Source organism: Nothoprocta perdicaria, unplaced genomic scaffold, assembly GCF_003342845.1.
Source record: "Nothoprocta perdicaria isolate Ctin4 unplaced genomic scaffold, notPer1 scaffold_144, whole genome shotgun sequence".
NCBI lineage: Eukaryota > Metazoa > Chordata > Aves > Tinamiformes > Tinamidae > Nothoprocta > Nothoprocta perdicaria.
Window position 1 is genome coordinate 422,023 of NW_020454583.1, and position 26,948 is coordinate 448,970.

Sequence of the window (26,948 nt, forward strand, 5' to 3'; positions counted from 1 at the left end):
TGCGTATAGAGGAATTGCWATTTTTCTACTTTGTCGCTGCTGTTTGGATGCAACATTTCAAAGCCCTGAACACAGGCAGATGTTGTTGATACCAACACTGGAGAATCACTCCTGTCAGCACTAAGGCAAAACCAGCCACAAACATCCATTTTTGGAGCTCTCTTCACTAAGCCTGGCTAACACCTTAGCAGGAAGGGGTATCAGGCCTTACGACCTTTTTATTTATTTATTTTTAACCCTACACAACTATTCTGACATCAAACTCCAGAAGGTAGGAAAGATCCAAACTCTTGTTTTCCAGACAGAGATATGGACCGTTTTTCTTTTCCTCACACAGTCTGGTTGCTTCTCACTGGACGCAGCGCTAGGTTTACACGGCTGCTCCTCTCTGCAGCAGACGACCTGGCCGAGTTTGCATCCAGCCCACACTGGACTTGCATCCAGTCCACCCTTCGGCTGGAATCCAGAAATCCAACTTGTTAACACTACAGCAGCAGGGAGGAGGCATCTTCCTTCCACTCTGCTGTTCWGTAAGCTGACGTTTATTAGAGCTTTACAGATTTAAGAGAAATACTTTGACTTTTAAATACTCAGGTTAATTAAAGAAAAATCTTTGTTTCTAATCCGCTCTTGAAGGAAAGTGCATATTTTAAACTGATTGCTTTAAAAATGGTTAAATAGGATCTCAAACACTTATTGGGGCAGTAAAATTATTCTGTAGTTGTTGAAGAGTATTAATTCACAGAATACCTAGTAAAATACAACAAATGCAGTAACACTGGAGTGCCCCTGGGCAGGTCTCTTCCCCATTACATCTTCTCCTTCTGGGAATGTGATTGCACAAAGTCAKCTGCAAGGACTAATAGGACTTGAGTCCTGTTGAGCCTCTAGTTGAGGCTAAGTGATGTTATAGCAAACATTCGTCACAACCTGTACACATACCAGCTGTATCTTTATACACCAAGCAAATTCTATGATAAGATCAATTTATTCAATTGTATGTACAGTATATTTGCATATTAATAAATAAGTCAATATTAAAGTCTCTCCCCTCATATAAAAGTGACTATAGTCTGACCAGCCAATCCAACTTCATTTCTTTTTCAAGCACACCTGTGACTGAGGCTATCAGTTCCCACCGAGTTTATTACATTAATTGTAAGAGTAGAAACCTAAGAGACCAGTGCTTAAGTTTGTTTTAACCCTATACAGCAGAGGAGAGGGGAGGAAACAAAAGATACCGAAAAGTGCAAAAGCCAACAATTTGTAGAGCAAAATACAAGTTCATAACGTGATCCCAGGGAAGAGAATCCRGCCCGAAGGAGGACACGCTGCAGCCAGCATTGAAACCAATAAATCTTCTTGTCTTCAGGAGGAGTTGCATCGTGCCGGTCTTGTCACGTAACGTCCCAGGAGCTCCACCTGCCACAGGCCATCTGCACCTCCACAAACCATCAGCACCGCAGCCAGTGCAAAGGGATGCTTCCTGAAGGAGCCCCTTGCTGCGTCCCTCTAACATTCATCTTTACTGTGAAGAAATGGCTCGTTTTCTTTAATTGTTCATTACTATGTACAGATGAGCCTATATTTGCAGCTCTCCGTTTCTGGTAGTGATTTTCTCTTCTATCTACATTCATTAGAAAACAAGAGGGTAAGTGGCCACGTTTCATATTTGCTAAAGTCTTCCCATCGAGCCAAGGGCTACCTCTTTGCCTTGATTGATACCTAGAGCAGCTGCACTTTGTTCCTCTCCCAGCCCACTTCCAACGTGGTAAAAAGTCACAGGACCTTGCAGGCCCTGGGGAACACGTTTCAAGTCTGATTGCTGGAGCTGGAAGAGCAAGGAGCCACGTTTGAGTTGAGGTGCCTGCTGGCAGCGCAGTGCGTGTGGACCACGGCCCCGTGCGGGTCCCTCACAAACACGGGCTCGCAGAAGGGCTTCTGGCACACCTGGCAGGCCGCCTTATCCGACAGAAGAATGGGGGGTCCTCTCTGCTTAACCTGAAAGGAAGAAAGCATCCAGACATGAATCTAGCCAGAAAAGTGGGGAAATTAGGAGGTACRAGACAAGCTAACTTGTATATTAACAAGTTAATATACAAACGTGTACTGTTTCAACTCCCATCAGCTGGACAAACTCTGTCAGGGATTGAGGTCATCGGAAAAGACCATTTGAACCATTTAACTTGGATTCCATTTCCACATTCATACCAGTTCCCTTGTTTCCTCTCAAGTACTGGGTTTTGGAGGGGGTGTGCAGTGCACAYGTTCACACAACCCATACAACCTATGCAACTTCCTAAACAACCCTACAAAACTGAGTATTAGCACGTTCTGCAGGTTAAACTGTTGCTGGACTTAAATAAATGCAAGAATCCACGGAGAGCTGTAAGCAACAGCTCCGAGTAGGAGAAGGAAAAAGCTTCACAAATGAATTTACCACTTACAAAAGCTCTTGGTAAGGTTGAAATTATGCCTGGTGTTCTGTAACTTTAACTGAGAATTCTGACAAGCCTCAATCCAAGCAAAATGTTAGTTCAGGTTTGTTAAAATTTATGCAAGAGCTTCATTAAACTAGAAATCCCGTATTTATTTTCACTCAGTGCAGAAGTCCACAAAATTGGTTCCTATTTTAAGAAACCCTTTTGTTTTATCAGGAAACCGTAAAATAAAGTTTCAATCGAGCAGTCATAGCAATATATACATACAGGTATTAAAACTGCCTGGAACCTCACAGCACAACTTTGTCCTAACGTTTCTGGATCACGATTAGGTCCGTTAAGACACAAAACTTCAAAATGCCTCCATTAAAAAAAGGAAAACCCAATAAAACAAAACCCACCACCAACCTTCCTTCTACCCACCTTCTCGGGGAGCGACCTACCTTCTCGGGGAGCGACCTACCTTCTCGTGCTTGTAGATGAGGTTCTCGGCGTGCGCCAGCCCCAGCGCGACGCGGCTCATCCTCCTCGCGTGGACGCTCTGCCTCACGGCGCCGGCCAGGAAGGGCGAGAGCAGCTGCACGGACCAGCTCTCGGGCAGCAGCTGCAGGACCCGCGCGGCGTCGAACTCGGCCGCGTGGCCGTTCAGGAGGTCCACGGCGGCCGCCACGAGGGCGCCGTCCGAGGCGGCGCCGCCGCTGCCGCCCAGGTAGGCGCCGAGGAGCATGTGGAAGAGCCGGCGGCGGTAGCGGGGTCCTCTGCTGGCGGCGCTCCACGCGCAGTACTCCCGCGCGGCSCCAAAGTCCCTCAGCTCGTGCACCAGGATGTGCAGGGCCTTCTCGTGCTCCTCCAGCTTCCCGTACAGAATGGCGCTTTCCATGTGGAGATCCGTGCCCCGGACTTTTTCTGGTGGGAGAGGAGCACAGCGCTCTGCTCAGCGGAGGGGAACGTCGCTCCCTGCCCGGGAGGGACACGAGCACCGACCTCCCACAGTCCAATTCCCATCAACTCGGAGGAGGCTTTGACAGATATCCATGGTAGAAGGATGCCCAAATACACCTAACCATCAAACCACAAACTACAGGAACACCCTCCCACAACACTGAACCACCACGACAATAACAGTGACAAAACCCATGGCACCGACATCTTCCAAAGCTCCAGCTTGGGCCTTGCCACCTCTACCCCCACTGCTCCCACCTGTGATAAGCTGTAAGACAAACCCACAGTATTTTAAAATAAAATAATATTTTATTATGCTATCCTCAAAAATAGCAGAACATTTTGGAAGTCTAGAAAAGTCATTAGGTAGCAAACCAACATGATCTTAAGGACATTGCGAAATCCTGGATCCTCTTTGGCAGTTGTGAAGCTGAAGCGCTTGCAACTGGCTAACGGAATGATAGCAGGTTCATCAGGAATTTCAGGATAAAGTAAAAACTTTTTTACTTACTAAAAGTGGTAAAGAGGAATTAAAAGAGTATAGTGTTATGAAAAACAGTAGCAAAGGCAATTTTCCCCCTCCAATATTTTGGAGGAGGAAATACACTAGCATGTATTCTCAGAGGAATACACTAGCATRTGTGTTCATTCCATCACCATATAAGATAAAAATTTTCATGTAAGATATCCTGTAGATACAGGATACAGCACAAGGATTTTAGGAGAACAATCCTGCTTGTAACTCCCACCTTTAGAAAATGGGTTAAAAAGAACAAGACTCAAACAGCAAAAGTTTCAATGGCCGAAATTTGTAAATTATTTGTTCTAAGCTGCTTTGCTGACTGGAAAGGTGAGTGGATGGTAAATACTGTTATTTCAGTTATTATTCAGTCATTTTTTCTTTCAGTGACCAATTCTTGGGAAGAACGTTTAAACAACTGCCATTCTAACCACTGGCAAAGGACTCATTGTAGCTGTTTAATTGCTGTGTGCCCTTTTCACACATAAGGGCTCAGATTTTTCCCTACCATAAATCTCAGTTGTCAGGGTTGTGGGGAGAGGCAGCTGTGCAGAACCACCAAGACAGATCCACAAGTTCTTGGGAATGAATTCCTTAATGTCGGGCTACCTTGCACTCAGAGGCAGACTACCTAACAAAAATGCAGCTCTTACACTTGCAAAAGACTATCACAAGTTACAAGCTCAAAAAGAAACAACTTTTCCTTTTTTTTTTTTTGCTATGCTCTTTCTTCTAGCCAGCTATAGCATTCTGTGCTTGTGGCAGTGGCAAACATTAAATGCATGAAACCAAAGCCATTGATAACACACAGGCCTTTTCTCTTAACTTCCATCTATCTGAAACTGGCATGCTATGCCCTATTCACCCAGAAGTCTCAAATCTTTACTTTTCTATCCTTATTCTGCTTTCTCCTAGAACTGATATCTAGCATTTATAATAAAGAAAACACATCTTACCCAAAATAAAGTGAATTCTATAGAGATCAGATTTCTGAAGAAGACTGCGCAGTTTAAGCAGCAGCTCGGTGGTTTCTGTACAATTATCTGTCGCCACTGATTTCAAGTGCAGTATTGCTTCCAGGTACAGGACAGCTAGATGGGTATGGTACTTCTCCTTCTATAGAGAAAAAGGGCAGCGTTAGCTCAGTTTACAAAGACATCTCTTTTCCCACCAATAACTCCTCTGGATCTTGTATGCTTCTTATTTTAAAGGAAGATATTTGAAAACCAGATACCTGAAAATATTTACTGCATTATTATATAAATATACTTTAAAAAGCAACAGAAGGAAACAACTGATCTAGCCTATACATTTCAAGGATGTAAGCTAAAAGACTGCTCATCAGATGTGCCCACTTCTTTCAAYGTTCATTTCTTTGCTTTATTCACAGCTTGAAGTCGTATCTCCTGTGCTTGAAGCATCTTGTTTCCAAGTTCCAAAATGTGTTGCTGCTTCTGTATTATGCTTTACATATTGATAAAATCCAAAGATGGGACACAGTGGTGCTTATGAACAGTGAACACTCTTTGGTCATTCAACTTCGAGTGGCTTGGGGAATTCTACAACATAAGATGTGCATGTCTCAATTCTGTCACTTCTTCCCTAAATCTCYCCAGAACAGAATTCCTATCTACTTGCAAAACACGGAATTAGCAGGGCTAGTGTTGCTGCCACAGTGCAATATGATTAGCAATCTTTCAACCATTTTTCTATGGCCTTACCAGAGGCTGACCTCTCTTTGGCACTGTAAATTACTAGCTCTGTTGTCTAGTGTGAGAAGGAACAGCAAGAGAGCCTCAGGGGTTCCAAAACAACAGTTAACACTTACACACTAACACTTGCATGTTTTCCAGTTATCCATATGCAGCCAACTGTCATAGACGAAACATCCCTATTTTTCACMTTCCCTAGGCACTTTGTAGGTGGCTTATGAAGTTTTGTGTTTATCAGCTCCCTACTTCAGTTCATAAGTGAGTACCATACTGAGTACCAAAGCACCACACAGATACTCTAACCTAAAAGTCTCAAATCAGACTGCAGTTTAAACCAAAGCATGTGATAGTGGCACAGAAGAACTCGGAGGAGGTAAGGAACCATCCTTTCCTGCCTTATCATCATTTTCAAGTTGAAAAGTTAGTAGCAGAATGTAATCTCAGCTTCAGATCTTGTACCTTAGTCTGAAAAATCACTTCTTCCCTACCAGCAGTGTATCTGAAAGTATTCAAGTTAYGTTAGTTTTGTCCAGACACAGGCATTTTTCAAACTACCAAAATTTGCACTCCGAAACTTACGCTTTTTATTCTTGGAGGACTTACCTCTATTTTTCTTTCCAACACTAAATGTTCTAGATATTTAACAAGTGACTTAGGGTATTTGTTAAGGCAACTKATGATATCATCTGGATTCATGTTGTTCTTTTCCTGCTCCTCCAAAGGCCTTTTAGTGAAAATCTGCACTCCAACCTAGAAAGAGTTAATTGCATTTGGAAGTCAGTGGCAATGCTTTTACTTCGAACATCTCCTTAATAGCAGTAGTAGTTAGTAAATTAAGATACACAACACAAAACTCTCACATCTAGGACTACACCACTCAGTGCTTCTGTGATTTCACCTACCCCCATCTTCATTTCCTCAGTTTGTAAGCTATGTAATTGCCCGGTCTATAAACCTGCGGTTGGGCAAAACTTCTATCAGCCTTCAAAAGTCAGCACATCTATTCAATAWCAGAGCAGGATACTCGAGTCCTTTGCAGGAAGGAAGCCTAACTTGTAAGCCAGAACTTTCTCAACCTTATCCCTGTGCATGTCACCACATAAGAGATTTTTTTTAGTGTCCAAAAACAAGATTTATAAATTTGGTCACTAGAGGTCATGATTCATTGTGCTTTACATTAAGTTACTACACAGCAGGCAGTGGAAAGTTCCAGGAGCAGACACTGCCTGACACAGAGCACTCAACTGACACTTGGCGTGGCCCAAAACACTAACGGACATTACAAAATTCTATTTTTAATTTTGGTGGAATTAGACTAACTCTTGTAGTTACAAARACTTTCCTGAACAAAGGCCATTTCAGAACGACAGCTACATCACTGCCTAGTTACAGGGATACTGCTTTTACCAAAACCCTTTTATAACGATTTTGGCAGCAGCACTGTAACCCATTAGGTTAACACTTTTCCACTTTTTTAAGCTCTAAAAAATTAGGATTGATACTAAGACATGCTGTATGTATAATATGAACATATTGCTCAGAGAGATAAAGTGTTTTCAGCAGAAAAAGGGGCAACTACCAACTGCACAGATGGCTAATAGASGGATTTAAAAAGAATGAAGAAACCTGACAGTTTACTTCAGTCCGTGATCATTTAATAGTCATTCAATTTTCTTCAAAGTGGGCTGGCTAGSTAGCAAGATGATATAAATGTCACTCAACACCCAAACAGTGTCTCAAAGGCATTATCTTATATTYGTGATATTCTGAAAAGAAAGAAGCACCACAGACCTCTTCATTTTTCTGCAAAACCCACTCGGAGTACTTCCACACCAGCTCCTGGTCCGAGCAGAACGTGAGGAAGTCCACCACGTACTCATAGAGATCCGAACGCGTGGCGTCTTGAATGTCCCCATTCACTATTTTCACCCATAACTGCAACCAAAACGCACAAAGATTTGAGTTACACAGATATCATGACCAAAACACGGATTAAGTCTTCCAGCTCAGGATTTACACACACTACCACTACACTTAGTATCAGTACAGTATCAGTACTTGTGGAATTAGAAAGAGCTTCCAGGAAAGCATCTTGCCAGGAATCTCACTGGTCATTGACACCACTTCTGTATTAAAGTGTTTCTTGTATMTGTCGTATTCGTGGCATTCAGAACCCACATCCCTGGGTTCCCACACTGAAAACAACTGCCAGGGCACTTGGAGAGGAAGGACAACCGCAGGGAGAGCTTTGATAAAATCCCTTCAACGTGGGGCCTGCTGTAATTCTGTTTTTCAAGTGCACAAACCTAAGTAATGCAAATTTAGACTAGGCATAAAATTCGTCAGTCAAAACTAAAGAGCAAAATGTAAAAGCACTGTAAATATGTATGTACTTTTATATGAATTGTAATTGGAACTGAAAGGTGCTACACTTAACAGATGGGGTCAGCAACAAACACAGATTCCTGAGCCGGAGACACAGGTGGCAAAGGTGAATTCCCCTGCTCGCCCATCCCACTGCCTTTGTTTTCTTACTGCTTTTTGTTCCTGCCCGGGAAGTTTCTGCTTCCTTACAAAGGGACTTGAATGCAGTTAACAGAGTCATTAYGATAACCCTATTCTGCAAGTTGCACAGTAATGAAAACTATTAAAGGTTTTGCTTATCTTGTGTCTTGTATCTYATGTACATACAAGTATTATGATCTATGTATCTACGTATCATACTTGTATGTATATACCTTTCAGATAATCAGAATATATACCAGAAAAAAAAAAATTCATTTTTATACACCCAGCTTTTCAGACATGACTACAGGATTAGCACGGGCTATGTCCTGATGTCCCCTCCAAACCCATCTTAAACCATCTTTGGATTATYTTAGTGCTTGTGTACATCTTTAAAAGGAGAAACATACATTGAGGGATGCAGAATTCTACCTTAAAATAGCATAAAAGCATCTGAAAAGCTGTTATCTGCAGTAAGTACTTCATTATTTCCTATYAATTTATTCAAGTTCCTTTCCTACACCTTTCAAGTAGATAAAGTTGTCACGTCAGAGATTTAAATCTCAGAGAGATAACCTGATATTTAGGGTTAATTTCCAGTCAACACTAAAAGCTTAGTTCTAACCTGAAGTGCTGCAGCATCCTGACCATTGTAATGATACAGGAGACCAAGGGCAAAATACCTGTATAGAAGGAAAAAAAAMCAATAACATTAAAGTTTGTAGAGTTTTTTCCTACGAAATTCATTACAGTTCAAATAGCAGAGATTTAGTAATACAGTAAATAGTTGGTTATGACGGGATTGTTTAGGTGATGTATAAATTCTTCAGTCTACATCTGAACAAGCAACTGCAGCCTCATTTTTTACGATCAAAAAAGAAAAGTCCTGTCCTAGAAGCGATCCACCTGACCCTCCTTTCTCTACAGGGAGACTACAACTACTCTCTCAAACTCAGGCATTTAGAAGTATGTGTCAAATTAAAAAAAGAAAAAAAAGCTAAAAGAAAAAAGACCCTCATTCTATCCTTTGCATCTTAAGTACACACTTGATGCACGGCTCCCAAAAATCAAACATCACTTCAGCAGATAATCAGCTATCTGAAAAGATCATAAAAATGATTTAAAATGGTCACTTCAGATAGGTTTGTTTTTTTTTTTTTTTTTTTTTTAATAGAGTCAGACAACGAATTGCCTTCTAGGACGTCATTACAGAGTTCTTAGTGTACTATAATGTTTAAGCTCTATACTGGTTATTCTCATGAAATGATGTTCTATCGTTCACGTTTACTACAAAGTTTGCCAYACAAAGTAAATGTGCCAGGAGGATTCTACAAAGCTGCTGAATACAAAACTACTTTAAATGTAACCACAGTTAGGACTGCTCTTCACCRCTGCAGTCACTACCACTGCACCACACAGCTCGAAGATGGACAAACAAAGCCCTAGACAGAGCTGTTGGGACACTAGGTATGACTGGAGCTCATATTTAACAGGTTTGTCGTCTAGCATTCCCTGCTTAGTGACTGGCAGCCAGTTCTTCACCTCTTGGCAGTTCCAAATTGCAGCCATTCGCACTCACGTTAAGCATTATCCTTGTGGCAAATCAGTATGGGCACGCTGGAGTTCACAGTCCAGAAAATAAAGTTCAYTTCAATGATTGCTATGAGTATTTTAAAGCTACTAGTTAGTTGCTTCTTCCCAAAGTGCGTGTATTATTTTTACTGGTATTAATTTTTTATAATTTTATAGRAGATTAAAGTCAAATCTTTTGCACCCACAAAGAAACCACTAGGACTTAAACTTAAATACTATCGACCCTTGAGGAGCAAGACAAACATTTTCCCCTCTCGTCTCAAACCCGCAGCAAAACTCACTCACTTCTTGTGTTTTTCCAGCCAGGCGGCGCTGTCTGTGAGAAGGCAGAAGTTCTCGGAGACCAGCAGATCCAGGAGGCTCTCGTGGTTCGCCTCCGCGTACAGCTTGAGCAGGGCCGTGTCGATGTCCTCCTTGTAGCCGTTGGCCACGTCGGTGCTGCGCACTTCGTTCAGGTAGCTCATGAGGAACCGTTTGCACTTGGCCATCTTCTCCTGGTCGCCTTGGGTCAGCTGGTTTAGGTCAGCGTACTCGTGCAGAGGGGGGTGAGACCGTATAAATGAAGAGGAAGGAGGCAACAGGAAGGGGTAGAGAGAGATGAGCTCCCGGACGTCGAGCTGGCCGCTTCTGCAATTACAGTGTCAAACTAGATGAAGCAAAAAAGAAAGAGAAAGTATACATAGGCACAAAAAAATCACACACYGGGAAGGCATGCACACATGCCTAGAGTCAGCAACAAGTCTGAAGGTTCCTGCCTTCTGTACTGGGGGAAAAATGTCTTCAGATGTATAAATATATCTGAGGGGAGAATGTAGGGAGGAAGGGGCAAAGCTCTTCTGGGTGGTGGGCACTGACAGGACAAGGGGCAGTGGGTACAAGTTCAATCACAGGCAGTTCCATCTCCATATGAGGAGGAACTTCTTCCCTGTGAGGGTGCCAGAGCCCTGGCACAGGCTGCCCAGGGAGGCTGTGGAGTCTCCTTCTCTGGAGGTCTCCAAACCCACCTGGATGCTGCCCTGTGCCCCGTGCTCTGCATGTCCCTGCTGGAGCAGGGGGTTGGACTAGGTCATCCCTAAGAGGCCCCTGCCAACCTCAACCATTCTGGGATTCTGTGTGTGAAACGGCAAAGAAAAAAAAATCCAGGTTTGTCCCATCCCAACTCATTCATCCTTTTTCCTCCTCTAGGTAGAGAGCTCTGAGAATTAAGAAACAGGATGAGCCTTTTGCTTTCAAGTTACCAGTCTGTCAGCAACCAAAGCAGCAGACAGCACAACATCCCAAAGCTGAATGGACTTAGTGCAGTTCTTAGGACTGCTCCCTGGACTTCTGCACACGAGGGTAGCTAGTACTCTCGTTAAGGCAAGGAAAAGAAAAAATAGGCATAGTGAACTCTTCCAGGCATACCACAAAGATTGTGCAAGTAATTCTGCAGAAAACAGATGCTTTCTACAGAAAGCTGAAGCTTTCATAATATTTGCAATGATTAAAACTTCTCCCAGTCCCAAAATGCACCAAGTTCCTCCTTCAGCTCACTTCTTAAGGAGGTTCTGAAGTGGTGGACAGTGACTCTGCATCCACCTCGCCAACAAGCAGCAGCCCCGCACAGACACAGCTATCAGGTAGGCACTGGTGTTAGATACTGCACAGCAGCTTTTCCCTTCACATGTGAACAACATCTGGATCTTAGTTAAGGAAAAGTTAACTTTTATATTATAGAAAGCTCTCTCAGACCAAGTTGCAGAAGCTCAAGTATTTGCAGAGCGCAGCTTGAGACTGAAAAATAAAGCACGTGCCCTGAAAGCTTCAAGGTGGGTATGCAAGCTGGTGTGCAACATTTTGACGTGTACTTCACAATCCCAGTCTCTTGGCTTGAATACAGGCAAGTTCAGCCTAACAATAGTCACATTCAAATGCTGTAAACCTTATAAGTTTTTGGATTTAGTGCTCTCTGTATGGAGTCAGTCCTACTGATGGGATGAGTGTACTTGCTTCTTTATATTTTCTGTTTACTAAGCTTGTTCTCTACTTACTCTCCCTGTCCAAGGGAAACCGAGTACAGGCCTAAACATACCTTTTCCCCCAACTTCTGTTCTTCATTGAGCAGATGTCACTAGAATATCAACTTAATTACACAGAATTAGTTRTTGAAGATTTCTCAACCTGCCTGAATGAAATATCTTGTCCTCCCTGCACTGCTCTGTGCAACTTCCCTCACCTTGAGCTGGAGCCCTCAGTCACAGCGACTACTTTTCCTGGCCCTGCCTTCCAAGAACAGCAAGAAATCCTGATTTAGGCTTCATTTCACTAGGATTTTCCCTTTTCGCCTTTGGAGAGAGGCATTTCTAAAAGGCAGAAGACACCGTTGCTGAGAAAGCTCAAAATGAACAGAAAATTCTGAAAAGGAAACCTCAGTTACGTTTTTTTTCAAAAAAAAAAAAAAGTTTTAACCAATGATCCACACAGGAAAACTTTTCCCTCCGTAACCCTCACAGAAAATTTTGAAGGTAAGAAGTCTGTAGACTACTGAAATAGGTGAAGCAGGAAAATCTTCTGCAAGCAAGGAAGTATGGAAGATCCCAACAAATGGGTTTATCCCTTCTCCACAATTCTAAAGCAACTGAAGCAGAGAGAAAAGCCTTGAATTATTGATTTCTTGACAAGACAGAAGTATTTCCAAAACTTGAGTGGTTTAAAAACAAAAATGAACCCTGCAAATGTAAATAAGTGTTACCATTTTTTAAAATAATGTTTGAGATAGTAAAAAAAAAAAAAAAAAAAAAAGATCCTTTGGCTACTATTTGGCTACTAAAGCAGAAGGATACAGGTAACAGCAGCAACAGCAAGAAATTTAAAAGCATCAAGGATCCTACTGCACAACCTAGGGACTGCCAGTGGACTGCATAGCATGGAAGCAGCAAAATGAACGACAGCCAACAGCAACAGAGGGAAATCTCGAAACAGGAACCTTTCCTATGGAAAGGAGTTTTGAGCTGTATGTTTTCCTAAACTACACAGTTTTTTCCTAGCATCTGAAAAAACACTACCCTAGAAAGGTCAGTCTCTAGCAAAGAAAAACAGTCCATGTCTCCTGTGCATATTCCTGTAATTGAAGTGTCCTTTGAATATCACTTTTTACAGACTTCAGAGTTTCAGAAATTTAGATTCTCCTCATGACTGAACTCAGAGRGATGGGAAGTTTTAAGAGGCTGAATAACCAAGAAACACGAGCTTGTTGGTGACATGACCTCATGGCTCAAACAGCACTTGGGCTCTCAGCATTGACTTATTAGGGCAATCTAACTGCAGCTTTGGCTAATCCAGCTACTCCATGAAAGCTTAGAAGGCTTGAGGATCACCAGAAAATAAGGTGTATTACACAAGATACAATAGAGTAAGTTAACTCTATTTTAAAAAGAGATGAGTTTTCTTCAACAAGATTCTTCACTTGTTTAAAATAAACTGAACTAGAACAGCCTACTCAATCTGAAGAAACCCAAGCATGATCATTTGATCATTGTTTTCCTTACTGGCTACATCACCAAGTATCGGGAGATGGCCTAAGGTGGAATAGAGAGAGTAACCACACAAATGGATAAAGTACTGCTATTTAATATAACTTATTCAACCTTGTGAAGACATTTTCTAACTTTTACAGTATTGGTAGTTTCAGTATCCTTCTCATCAGACTGTAAGCAGCACCCACCCAGAGACGGGATACAACTGAACACCGGAGACTTATTTTCATAGTGCCAGCTACTCCARCAAAACATCTCAAATGCAGGGAGTGCCTCACCAAACATCTCTGTTTGGTCTAACTCCATGGGAATCTCTAAATGAGATATAAAATAGCAAAACTTGTAAATAATAGCAGATGTTTATGCCAAGTCTAGCAAGTCCCACAGCGACAGCTCACTGAGTTTAACTGCTCCAGCTGAAGAAAATAACTTCTCCTTTGTTTGTTAAACTATCTGAGTTCCAGCACAGCTATCACTTCCTTCCTTCCTTCTCCTCATTCTTCAGTAGTCATATATAAGAGCAGGAAAGTATTTCTCTTAACAGTTTCTGTACTTAACTATGAAATTAAGCATTAGAATCTTCTCAGGATGCAGTTTTATTTTATCTAAGACAAGGTAGTGAAGGAAGAAAGCAAAGCTTTTAGTCCACTAAACTTTTACCTGTTGGTCTATAACAGATTATTTCTGAGGAATGAGACAATCTCAATTATAATTTGGCCAAGAGGAGCTCCAAGGCAAACCAAATCCGCTGAGGTGTTGCTTTCACTTTGCTTCATTTTTAATTCCACCTTTCATTCAAACAGATACCACATTTTTCTTTGGCACTTTGAGACAGCAGTTATTTTGACTAACTCTAGCTTCAAATACCTGCAAAGCAACACATGCAAGTGGTTGCAARGGCCACCAATATCTTAGCCTTGTTTGTTTTACACTTATTGATGCTTGAAGGAAAAAAAGTGTGCGAGTGTTTTGGGGCACCATCAGATACTGCTTGAACTAGCTGTGACAGCCATGGCAGAGAATTAGAGACCCTGAATTCCACAAGGAATTTTTCAGTCCGAATAGCCTACAAATGACTCGACAAAAGGGCTATTTACTGTCTCTCTCAAGGGGTTSATCAGATCACAAACAACTTCCCCATTCTACAGTTGAAGCTTTTGGGGGAAGAAGATACCCTGGGATGACATTTCAGCTCAAGATTCATGGTTGGACTGCGTTTTCTCATGAAACATTTTATGCTATACAGGCATAAAATCCTGCTCCTTAAAACTGACTCCTGATGGGCTGCTAGTTAGATGGGAGCTACAAATTATGACCGATCCAACTCGCTCACCGCCTCTCTTCCCACAGAGGAGAGGGCTCCTGACACCTTCCCCCTTCTCACTGCTTTTTAAAGAAAATCTACCAACTACCAGCGACAGGACCAGACGCAARGGCTTTTCAGGAATTTGTACAGCAAGAGATTCTGTAGTATGAAGCTGGTACTTTTATTTCAGCTACATAACAGCAATGATTGAGTGCAGTGTCACCGAGAAGGACAAGGAGGGAGGAAGACTGCAGGTTTCTCACTAAAGCCAAAGAAAAGGGACAATAAAGAAAAAGATTGTGAACAGAAGCTGCTGCTAAATGCTATTCAGGACAATCCTATCATTTGCTACTCTCTAYGCACTGGGCACTGCCCATTAAAGACCTGTGTTTCGCATTATCCTCATGTGCCTCAAGTGAAAATGGAAAGTTCCCCATCCAGTAGTACCATCTCCCACAGCTTCACCTTCCTTCACATTCCCTCCATTAATCCAAGGGGACTTTTCCTATACCAGAGGCCTTCAGAGCACACTACAGACAAAAGCAGCCAACCTTAACAATCCTTCTTTAATAGATTCTGAATTGATGCAAGATGAATTCAAGCAGATAAAGACTTTTTATTTTCAAATGGGTTACCCCTAGCTCTGAACCRCCCCAAGTCAGAGCGATGCACTGCTAGCAGAAGTGAAATTGTTAGGCAAAACAAATACAACAAGCTGCATTTGACCCCTTTTATGGAGTCAAAGCGCAACAGCGGGATCAATTTGAATGAAGTCATCTATCTCCTGAAAAAGGCCTAGCTGAATAAAYGTTAAGACAAATTCAGTATCCACATTCTCATAAAAGCTAGTTGCATGAACAGTATTTAAATGATCCCTTTTTCTTAGGAAGCACACACTTAAAAGAAACTAGGCATTTTTCATGATATACATCACAGCACAGGCTGAATAATAAAACCYGGACCTTCACAAGTATCACGTCAACATATCACCACAAAGAGAAAAATCAGACTATCAGACTATAGTATTAATGCTAAAATATGTTAGCATACAGAAAAAGCACTTRCATTAAGTTTCCAATTATAAAACTGCCTCATGGCCACACTTCCAACAAAAACATTTGGTCACAGATTTCACATCCCCATCAAAAARCATTCCAGCCATTAAACATCTCTAAACCCAAGCACCCTAGCTCCTTATTTAAAGGCTATTAGTAAATTTGTCATCACAGAATTACCTGAAGAGCTCTTTTGCTTCAAGGAACTGAAGCTGTGCAAACTGAATAAAACCCGCTTGCTGTAGGATTCGTTTGTACATTACCTATGGGAGAGAAGGGGAAAAAAGTTTATTAGCCACATGGTACTCGTCATTACTGCAACAACTACCCGAGGACAAAAAACCACAACAAAAAAACCCCACAAGAACAAYAGAAAACTAAACACTGAGTCAAGAACCTTCAGCCAGGCCCAYCTAGTGCTGCCCACGCTACTTTTTCTTCCACAGAAGTCTGTGCACGCAGCACTGCTCAGGAGCACTTGCTAAAAGGCAAGTCCCAAAGGGCAAGTTGATGTTTTCTTATTCAAATGCTGGCTTATTAGCTGATATGAACCTGACTTTTGAGTTTCTGCTCATGGTACTTGCAAGTGTAAAGGCAAGTGGCCAGCTTTAGAGAACCCCGTAACTGAGCAGGCAAATACACATGTGTGTGTGTGTGTGTGTATATAATATATATGACCACACAAAGGCAGCTGCCTTCCCCCCCTCACCTCAGTTTTCTGCTGATTCTCACAGCCTCCCTGCCCTGTGGATGATCGTCCTTCTGACTTTCTGCTAGTAATTTTTAAAAACCTAAATACTTCTAAAGTTAAGTTTACCCAATCAGCAGTACCTTACGCAAAGTAGAGAAAAGCACAAGCAAACTATAAGAAAAACAACGTGTACCGAAGTTCTGCTGCTAAGCTCACGGTCAGGCTAAAAGAACTTAGTACAGAGGGGAAAAAAAATCACCTATAAAAGCTGGGTGTTTAAGAGAACACTGAGTTGGTAGCCACCAGATGCAATGAAGTCCTTGTGCCCAAAATAATTCCAATGGCAAAAGAGAATTATTAAAAGTAATGTAAACTGTCATCTGGAAAGTGTCACTGCTGCTGACTCCTTGGCCCTGCATTTTCCAAGCACAGCGAGCTATATCCACACACCTTCAGGCTCCCCCTCCAACTTTCTTAATTTGCAGTTTAACATCTAACAGAGGACTACAAGTGCTGTTGTTAGCAAAAGGAYTCCAATCCCAGTAAGAATGCCCAGGACAAATTAATCAATATATTTAAGCAATTAATAAGTTTAGGCAATATATTTCACAAAGGAATTACTAAAAAACAAGAGAGCTCAAGTAGGGTACACGGATACTCCCACTGGCGATCTTAGGTCTTGATTAAAGTTTATAAATTACCAAGAGGAAAGTTAAGCTTAAGCTCATTTGGCCTATGGATCTGATGTCAGTAAGACACAGAAACCTGCTGATTGGCAAGGTGGCTGATTTTTTCTTACTGCCTCCAAGGGTCGAGCAGAAAAGGGGAAACAGAAAGGAGAGTCACCTGGTGAGAATTTGTTCTTGTTTTCCTTCAGAAAAGCAAAACAATAATTCACTCCCTCTTTACGCTGGGCAGTTGTATCCAACTAAGGATGCAGATTGGCATGTTTTACAAGGAACTGTCTGCCCCTCGTGGCACCAGAAATCTTCAAAATGTGGCCTCATGCTCTCCAATTATCACTAAATAATTTCTCATCTGCCTAGAAAAATTGATAACAAAAGTATTTTAAGGCTGTTTCAAGCTTTACAACAAAGAGTGTACATATTTAGAGAATCAGAGTACTGGTGTTAAGTTGAATCCATCTGAAGTTTCTCCCTTAACAGATGGATCTGTGAAGCAATCTTTTCAATTAAAAGTTAAGAAATTCATGCAAGAATAGGGCTAAGGTCAGTTTTCAATTCCAACCGATTGGGTGATACTCACTTTTATCTCCAATACTGACCTATCTGCACTTGTCTCCAAGTTGTGCAAAACTGCCTCCCCTCCCCACCYTCCAGCTTCTACACATATTTCCTCAATTTTGGAATGACCTCCTGATAGGACAGGCAGTAGTTACCTCGATTTTCAGCCACGATGCACATGAGACACTGATACTGCTGAACATACRGGTTTTGCAGGCAAAAGGGAAAATTCTGCAGTTTCCTTCCCAGAGGTTTTAAAGAATGAGCTAGACTGGTGTCATTCAAGAACCATACCTAGTTAAATTTTGTTTGGAATGATGCAAAAGCAAACAAAAAAGCCATCTTTTTGAGCTCCTCCAGACCTGTTACCTGTAATATTGCTATTTGGGTGTTTGTTTTAAAGGTACTAGGTTTTAACGCSTTTAAAAATCAACACTAATTCCCTTATCATTGTTTGAAGAAAGGCTTTAGGACTCAAAGTGCTGTAAGAGAATTCTATATTACTGGTCGAATGAAAACAAATACTGAGAACTAAAATCTAGCTGCAAACACATACAAGAGTTAACTGAAAAGCAGCATTTTAAAAAGCTGTAGTAAATAGAAAGGTTACTACTAGAGCTGCAATAGCCACAGCAAAGCTTTCTGTCTATTGCTGGAGAAATCCTTACCAGCATGGGCAAAATTAGAAAGACTTAGTCAGAAAGTTACTTTATCTCTGGACTGGTTTGGGTTTAGTTAATATAGAGTGGTTTTTTGGGGACTAGAGAAAATGAGAGGCAAAAGAGAGATGCTTATGCAAGATGTGTGTCAATCTAACCAAGGTCTTTACTACCAACCACCATGATTTTTACAAACTTTGGCAAACTTCAGCTGAAAAAATAATGAATACGCGGCGCTCAGTCCTTTCATGGGAGCCTGGCAGCACGGCCTCTGCCACTCCTCTGCCAGAGGCAACGACCTCGCATCGCTTTGGCTTAGCAGTTTTCTGCCTTGCAATATCTCCCGATTCCCAAAGACAGAAGAATTCTCATCTAATGAGGCGGAGAGAAATTTGTGGCCCATAGGGCTAAATAACAGGGCTACTCATCTATGACCTAGTTCTTCACAATAACTGAAGCACTGATTGCACACGTAATTCAGACATTACAGCACATGAAACTGTTTCGATCCCACTGTCATCCTGAATTATCATCTGAATTACACCTAAAATATGCCTGTTACATATGTAGAAGGAGGGAGAGAGGCAACATGAATCCATGCAATAACAAAGTGGTGCTGAACTGCAGCCAAAAGCCCTAACTTCAACAAGTCTGTGCGACACTACCATGATAGAGTTCAAGGCACACTGACAAAAGCCTTATCAAACTGGGGAGATTAAAGGAGCATGTGGGGGGAAAAAAAGGGGGAGGGGGTGCTATCCTGTGTACAGGCACTACTCAAATACCACCACTCTTCTGCTGCATCAACTAGTTTAACTCAATACCACTGCCTTCCTACCCCTGCGAGTAAAAAACGGCCCCCAAAAGAGCATAAACTACTCGGGAATCAACCAAGGAGCTCAACTACGCTTGTGCAATAGATACCTGTCCTACTAGGAGGTCCTATCAGGAGAGGTATCTAACACACTACTATATGTTACGCTATGGAAATGTTACCAAGGATGCATGTAAAGCATGTAATTCTGCTGTGCTCCATCACACCCCTACCACGTGGGCCCACAGCTGGAGCCCGAGGTGCTTCCAGCACCCGCAAGGACGACGGCGTCAGGCGCCGCAGACCCCCGTGGGTTGGGTCAACCCATCCCATTTGCAGCTGCTGATCTGCCCCGCAAGCTGGACTCCCTTCTCAGGAGCTAAGCCAAGCTCAGTCCTCTAACATGACTCAGAGGAAGACCCCGTTTTAAGATGGGTCATATTAGTCTATAAATACTGCTCAAACTGCAACTGGCTGTTCTGTTTGCAAATAAAATCTCTTGTTTTTCAGCTGTAACATASACTTAAATCAACTGAACACCCTTAAGAGCACTTATCTGAAAAAAATAAAAACCTACTAACTTAAAATCACAAGAGCTTACAATACTCTAGCAAACAGTAATTTCAGAAGTGTAGGCAAGACATTCAGTACACCCAAGATACATTAGGTAACTTATGCTAAAGACAGTAAATACTTAAAAAAAAGTCAGAGGAAATATGTCCTACAGTCTATTTCAGATACTGAATTGTAGTTAAGTTTGCAACAAAATGGTATTTCCCACACTTAAGCCAAGTAAACTGGAAGAACTCGAAAAAGTAGAGATACCCATTCAGACAAAAAGACTAACATCTCATTTAAAAATAGATACATTTCTGCAAGTTACAGATCAAATTCTGCATGTTACAGACCACCTTTTGCTTTTGGAAATGGAAAGAAAACAAACCCAGTACTCGTTCACATACAGATCAGTTTGTTCTTGAGCAGTATTTCTTTGCGTTACAGAAATTTCACACTGCTTCTCTCAAGTCTGAAAATCTAAAGGACAGGTAGTACGAAACATCCTGCTGTATTTGTTCCTATGAAGCAGAGACAGAAGGAAAGGTACATAAACCTCTAGCTTAATCTGAGCTTTAATCTGAGCTGCTCAGGTATCTCACCACAAAAATAATCTTAAATATTCAGTCACACCAAGGCACAGCTCTACTCTAAGTTGCAATACAGTTCAGTGCAAGACAGCACTGATCTCTAATGAGGAAAAAGTTCAACACAAACAGCTGACTAGAAACAAACTGATACCGCTGTTTAAGATGAGTGAACAACAGAACCTACTGCTGAAAACTGAACCTGCTGTTAAGCACTGTAGGGGCTTCCCTAGCCCTATTTTGAGCTTTGTTTTGGATTAATTTTTTCCAGGTTATATCCTAAAGGTGAGGGGATAGGTACAAAGCAGCAAAGCACATCTTTGCTGCCAACACATCACCACCTGTTATAAGCACAGATCAATCTTAGAGCACATCCATTTCCTAAGGCTGAAAGGTAATGGACCAAAGAAACCACCCTCTTCCCCTCCACCCTTCCTCCAGGCAGCTGACTGCTGACAGGCAAGCTGGTCCCACTGGGAAACTCTTCCTGTGAAACTCTTCCATGAAGATTAAAAAAAAACAGACCTGAAACTTCTCTTTTGGGATATTCCTTCGAGCTCCTTTTGCAAGGACGAGGGCTTCTTCCACTCGGTGGCTGGCTAGAAGATCCTGAATCTGTTTTTCCAAAGGGAGCGGCACCAAAATATATACACCCTTATTAGTAGCCACAATTACCCTGCCTGGACAGGGAAAAGAGCTATCAGTTTATGTTCTCCACAGAAGAAACAACGCAGTAAAAAACACAGGCAGAAAATAATTTAATTACAGGAAAAAGCTATAATCCCACAGACATAGCTTGGACAAATAAATTGTCAATTAAAGTCAATTAAAACATCAGTTTTGGAAGATTAAGTTTTATCTACCATAGTCTGCAGGAACATAATTCTGAAAGCATTCACAATGAAAGTGTTACATGGTTGATAGGCTATTTTACTTAAAAAACAAACAAGACAGTGCCCACATTTCTATCAGTGAGCTGTCATACAGAGCATATGCTGCAGTTATTAATGCAAATAAGTGCATTAATAAATACCATCTAAATACCTTCAAAGTCCTGCAGAATGTGACCTTCTTTGAAGGGCAGGGTTTGCTTCTGCTGCTGGTCCAGCATGCTGTGCACGGTGATGAACTCCTCATCCAGAGCGACCACGTAAGGAAAACAGAGCGCTGCTCCGATCACGTTCTCCGACCAGTGCACGGGGGCTCGCTGGGAAATGCCATCCACGGTCGCAAACATCCCTGGGAACAAAGGAGAAGAGAGCTTGGGACTTGATCCAAGACTGTGGTTCTCCAAGTGCCGATAAGTGCAAGTAAAAGCTAGAAATAGCAGCTCTCAAAAGAACATGTGCAGCACTGGGGGGATAAAGTGACAGGGCTTCACACCTGACAAATCCCTGCACCTTAAAGACCTGCTGGAGAGCTCACATCGGGATTTTTCTTTATCCTTCACCAAGAGAAAGGGACGGGACTGAAAAGTGAAAAGAAATTATTGGGAAAAAATACAGGAAAAGAATTGAAGTTCAGTAAGTTCATCAGTATTTTTAAAAGAATTATACCATGTAGCTTGAACTCCCTTTAAAACACACAGTAKTTGGTGAGATAAGAGCAAGTARGATCAGTGCTTGTCTGCAGCTCTAYCTGCCATTTTAGACATACTTGTTTCTCGCAGTGCCAAAGGCCTCAAGAAGGTGCCAGTCTATTACCAAGCACTTCACAGAATCCCAGGATGGTTGAGGTTGGAAGGCACCTCTAGAGATCATGTAGTCCAACCCCCTGCTCCAGCAGGGACACCCAGAGCACAGGGCGGCATCCAGGCGGGTTTGGAGACCTCCAGAGAAGAAGACTCCACAACAGGGAGTCTCCTCCTTGGCAGGCTGTTCCAGGGCTCTGTCACCCTCACAGGAAAAAAGTTCATACTCACTGGAGATGGAACTTGCATTTACTTCTTGACTTTTGCTACAGCAAAATTTTCACAGAATGTGAGTCTATTTCCTTCAGAAGGGTCACATCCCGCAAGGCACCTGTGTTCTCAAGCACTGGCAACAAAATCCAGAGGCTGCCTGTAAAGTACAGGCTTAACATCCCAATAATGCCCACACTGAGCACTGTGAACAATAAAACCACTTCCAGTCAAGCAGCTTCAGTTAATCTGTGTTATCTTTCTACCTGTCCATTCACTCCGCCAAGTGACTACTTAATGAAAGTTTCACTTGCTTCTGGGCTACAGAGCATCACTTCCATTTAGAACGTGATATTCTCTGTTTTTCCATAATGAGTCTTTTCTTAGCATCAATTCAAGTGAAATTCATTTGAGATTAATTCAGAAAATTCATTTATGGATAGGAAGTGCATGCACAACTCAGTGCTACTCCAAGTCAAAGCCTGCCTAAACCCCTCTGCMCTCAATGGCAGGGGCTCTGTGAAAGGATGATGCATTTCCCCTTGTCTTTACCCAGTTCTTGTCTCAGGATAATAAACATGGCAACTACAGTCAGAAATCATGGCCTTTTTAAAAGCACATGAAAGTATTTGAGGGAACCAGGATGAAGTCATCACCAATTACACAGTGAAAAAGGCAAATAAGCGATCTGGAAGGTGCATGAGTTGCCCCAAACAACCACGGCATTTTCAGTGTGAGACAGATCTAAAAATGGATAGACTCAAAAACAATTTAGCCTGGAAGAATCTTCTGAAGGTCACCTGGTCCAGACACCCCGCTCCAAGGTAGAACAAGCATTTGCTCAGGTAACTCGGGGCTTCTATTTGTTCTGAACACTAGGCTTTATTTAATAAAAAAAAGCAACACAAAAACTTTCGGATAGCACGTAAGTTGCCAGCATGAAAAAACGCTACAGTACATAAAAACAGGARGGAAAAAAGGAGTGGTCAGCGCTGACTACTTTGCTTTACACCAAGTCAGCCGCTCCGCGGCCTCGCACGGCGGAATCCCCGTTCCTGGCGGCGCGAGGGCAGTGCCCGCRCTCGGCTCGGCCGCGCGCCGCCCGGAGCTCACGCTGGAGACACGGAGCCGCTGCCTAAAACCAAGGCGGGAGCTGCAGCTCGCTGCAGCTATGCGAGGGCAGAAGGACCCCTGCCCAGGCAGCTCACCTGTCTCCTGCAGAAGCCCTTCCTGTCACCCTTCACGTCCATCACCGGATTCAGCTCTAGATGGGTTTAGGAAGAGCCAAGCCTATCCCCATACGCTGGCAGCATCTATATATTGCTCCCACGTGGCCTGTCCCTACCTCTCACCCGCTTCCTTTCCACATTGAGCTCCTCCACGCAGGCCTGCTGCTGCCTTTGCTCGCTGTCCTGCCCACCACCACARGCCACTTCTGAGCTTGAAGGGGATGGTTGTTACAGGTCAGACCRCTYTCYCTAGACTCCCCTCTTACTCAGAGCCRTATCMCAYGGGATTCYTCCAAGCAGGTAACTGAAAAAGTTAAAACCTGCTCTCCTAAAGCCCACGCTTGCAGTCCTACTCTTTGCYTTGTTCCTTTCTCTCGGGATCCTGAATTCCATCTTCTCATGGTCGCTGCAGACATGGTTCCTCTGACCTTCACATCCCCAACCACTTCTTCTTTCCTTATAAATAAGATTGTATCCTCTGCAGAAACTCACTTCTCAGCTTGCTCTCATCACCACCACACTCTCAAAACATCTTGGATTGCTTGTGTTCCTCTGTGCTGGCCCTCATGGGAGGCACGAAGCCACCGCAAATCCCACCTAAGCACCAGGGTCTGCAAACATGAGGCTTCTTCCTGTTATCAGGAGAAGGCTTCATCTGTCTGTTCCCTGATAAGGTGGCCTAGGTCTGTAGTAGGCAGCAACAACATCACCCACATTGGTCTGTCTTTTGACCCATAATCTCTCAGATGGCTCACGGAGAGCTCCGTGCRTTCCTACTGCTCCCATGGAAAGCACCATCTGCCTGTTCCCAGTCTAGCTTCCCTAAAGAGGCTGTTTCCCATCCATTGCAGCACTCCAGTCAGATGAGCCCTCCCTACTGATCTCCATGAACCCAATGGGATCATGGCATTAACACCTCAAATTCTTCTCATTTTTAAACCACGCCATGTGCAGCACGAGCGTGCCAGCACTTTGGGTAAGCACCAGTCAGGCTGATTTCCCACAAAAAGTGCAAGAGCTTTCCCCTCATGTTTCCTTACTGGCACACCCTCATCTGTGGGCTTGTTTGAAGAGGGCCCTTTGGCTGTTTTGCTGATCACAAAATCTTTTCTGTGCTGACCTGCACTCTGTTTACAGACCTGGTCCACCCCTACATCCTTTGTTTTCAGGTCATCTCCTCCTTCCCACGCTGCTTCCAGCTTAGAGCTCCCCTCCTTAGGTTCACCAAAGCAGTGAGGCTCTTTGCTTCCCTTGGTCAAGTGGGTCCCTTTTCCTCCTGGCAGTCCTTGCTTCTCAAGGAGGATTTAATGATCTTAACAGTCATATCCCTGTTATTGCCACCAGCAATGACAGCAGCTTTCTGTCATTCTCAATTTCAGTCTTAGCTCCAGCAAAAATTAATCTGGTAGGAAAAACAAAAGTCACATCAAACACTATAAAACCAAGTATATTGACACAGACTATATCCACAACAACCAGAGCTAAGTTTGGAATAGATGACCTATGAAGTGCCAAGTAAACTAGTCTTAACCAATGAAATACTTTCATAACAAGAAGTTGTGTCCAAAATCAAGCCAAAATTAGAACTGATGATTTGCACCACACTTTCTCAAGTCCCCTCACTTTACTGCAGAGTGGCACCACCTTGAACGTCAACACATGCAACACTGGTATTTTACAGGTGCCCAAATATCTTTACAACTCCCAAGAAACTAGCACGAAAGACACTAAACATTTTACTGGGGAAGAACATTACAGTATGTAATACTAAGCCAAAACAAAGATATGGGGAAGAAGAGATGATAATGGGAATTACCAAAGGACATCAAGACAATCCATAACGAGATTTTTTAAGTTGCCCAAGTTGTTTGCCTAAGTTAGACTTGGTCTGTATTACTGGAGAAAACAGAAAGACATTTACAGCACATTTAGAGCTATGGAAGCACGCTTGCTTAATACCTCACAAAGTATGTTAACCTCAGCACAGCACACTTCTACTTTTACAGGCTTGCTAAATTTTATAGGTAGAGCTCCTAGCGCACATCTTTCTTCCAAGAGACAAGATAAAAGCAAAATTCTGACCAAATACAATTCAGCTTTCTCTTTTGAAAAGAAAAAAAAAAAAGGGAGGGGAGGTGGTGGTGGGGGCAGATGATGCAGTTGAACAGAACCTGGTTCAGCATCTCTTTTTCTACCCTGTCAAAAGTTGTGCATCCTGTGTTCAAATCACAAAAAAAAAAAAAAAGGCAAACTAATATCACAGTTTTGCTTTTTACTGGACTTAACACTATGCAGCTTTAGTATGCTCAGTACACTACAGTTTAGCCATTATTTTCTGTAACATGGACCTGAAAAAAGTATTCTAAAAGTATGAGCACGGAATAGTGTAAGAATGCCTGCAAATTCACAGCACCTAAAGTTAGGGCAGGGTTTAATTCTACAAGAGTTAGTGTTTATTTCAAATATCATTTCTTATTAGTGTTGCAATGCAACCTTCCTATTACGTTACACAAAAGGAAATTCACATGAATCTTCCTAATAGGAACTTGTCAGAAATTAGCTACACTAGCCCCAAAACAATTTATAGCACCATGAGGTCCTGAAAGCCACTCCAGCGAGTCACTACAGCCAGGCTATCAGCCTTTGATATTTCACTGGGTACCAAGCAAGTTTTACTCACTCCGGGCTGCAGGAAAACAGCCCCTTTCCTCACAGCTGTCTGTCTGGACAAAACACTCCAGAGCTCTGACTAAAACACTAGTATTTAAGCATCATTTTGTGCAYCGATATGAAAGGCAAGAGGTTATAACACATAGTACCAAGAATTTACCTTTTGCTCTCAACAGTCCAGCGCCGCTTTATAAGGTAAAGTAGCATTATTCTGCACTCAAATTAATAGTTACTTAAGCTTTGCTTCCCAAATCGAAGTGAAACAGAAGATTAAACGTTACAAAAAACCAACCCAATCCCCGCTGTTATCTCACCTAGCCCTCCAGGCCCGGCGAGCAGGAACTCCTGCCTGCCTATCCTCTTCACAATCGGCCGCCTCTCATCACTGCAGTACGGGAACAGATCCTGGGAGCTGCCAGTGTCATAATTCAATATGATATATTGCGTGGTAAGGGCGAGACACAAATAGTGCCCATCTACAGCCACGGCGTAGGGCTGCTCCGGGGTGAACACTTCCTTCACTATCTGCACTCGGTCTTCAAACACCACAAACATCTGGATGGTGCGGCGCTTGACGGAGATGATGCAGACCTCGACGCAGAAGGGGTCGGTGCTCACGGGGTTCTCGTTCAGCGTGAAGGTCACGGCTCCTTTGATCCTGGCGCCCGTGGGCACGGGTTCCAAGTTCAGCATGTTCACTAGTGTTATCGTGTTGTCGCAGAGCACGAGCAGCCTGGTGAGGGCGGACGCTGCTTTTAGCTCGCTCACGGACTTCTTGAAGCCCAGGTATTTGTGCAGCTGCTTGGTAGCAGCGAAAGTTGTTTTTCCAGCTGTTGATATCTTTTCGTCCAAGAGAAAGTGGTAGATAAAGCAGTCATTGGTTCCAATGTAGAGGTTCTTCCCACAGCACTCAATGCACTCGATGTTGATGTGAGCTTTGTCTCCCATCAGCATCTCCCGCTCCACAGCGCAGACGAGCTTGAAAGCCTTGACGCTCATGGTGCCTCCTG

The 26,948-nt window shown here is 42.8% G+C and overlaps 1 protein-coding gene across 1 annotated transcript; it reads right to left on the reverse strand.

Annotated features, from left to right (window-relative positions):
• Positions 1-457: 457 nt before the first annotated feature.
• TGFBRAP1 (transforming growth factor beta receptor associated protein 1) lies at positions 458-26,948 on the reverse strand. Its single transcript, XM_026034473.1, has 11 exons — positions 26,253-26,948; positions 21,184-21,378; positions 20,665-20,819; positions 15,770-15,852; positions 9,999-10,340; positions 8,746-8,803; positions 7,407-7,550; positions 6,219-6,365; positions 4,860-5,019; positions 2,905-3,347; positions 458-2,001 (listed from the first exon to the last, which is right to left on the reverse strand). The coding sequence occupies exons 1-11, from the start codon at positions 26,935-26,937 to the stop codon at positions 1,813-1,815; spliced, it is 2,601 nt and encodes an 866-aa protein (XP_025890258.1). The 5' UTR covers positions 26,938-26,948; the 3' UTR covers positions 458-1,812.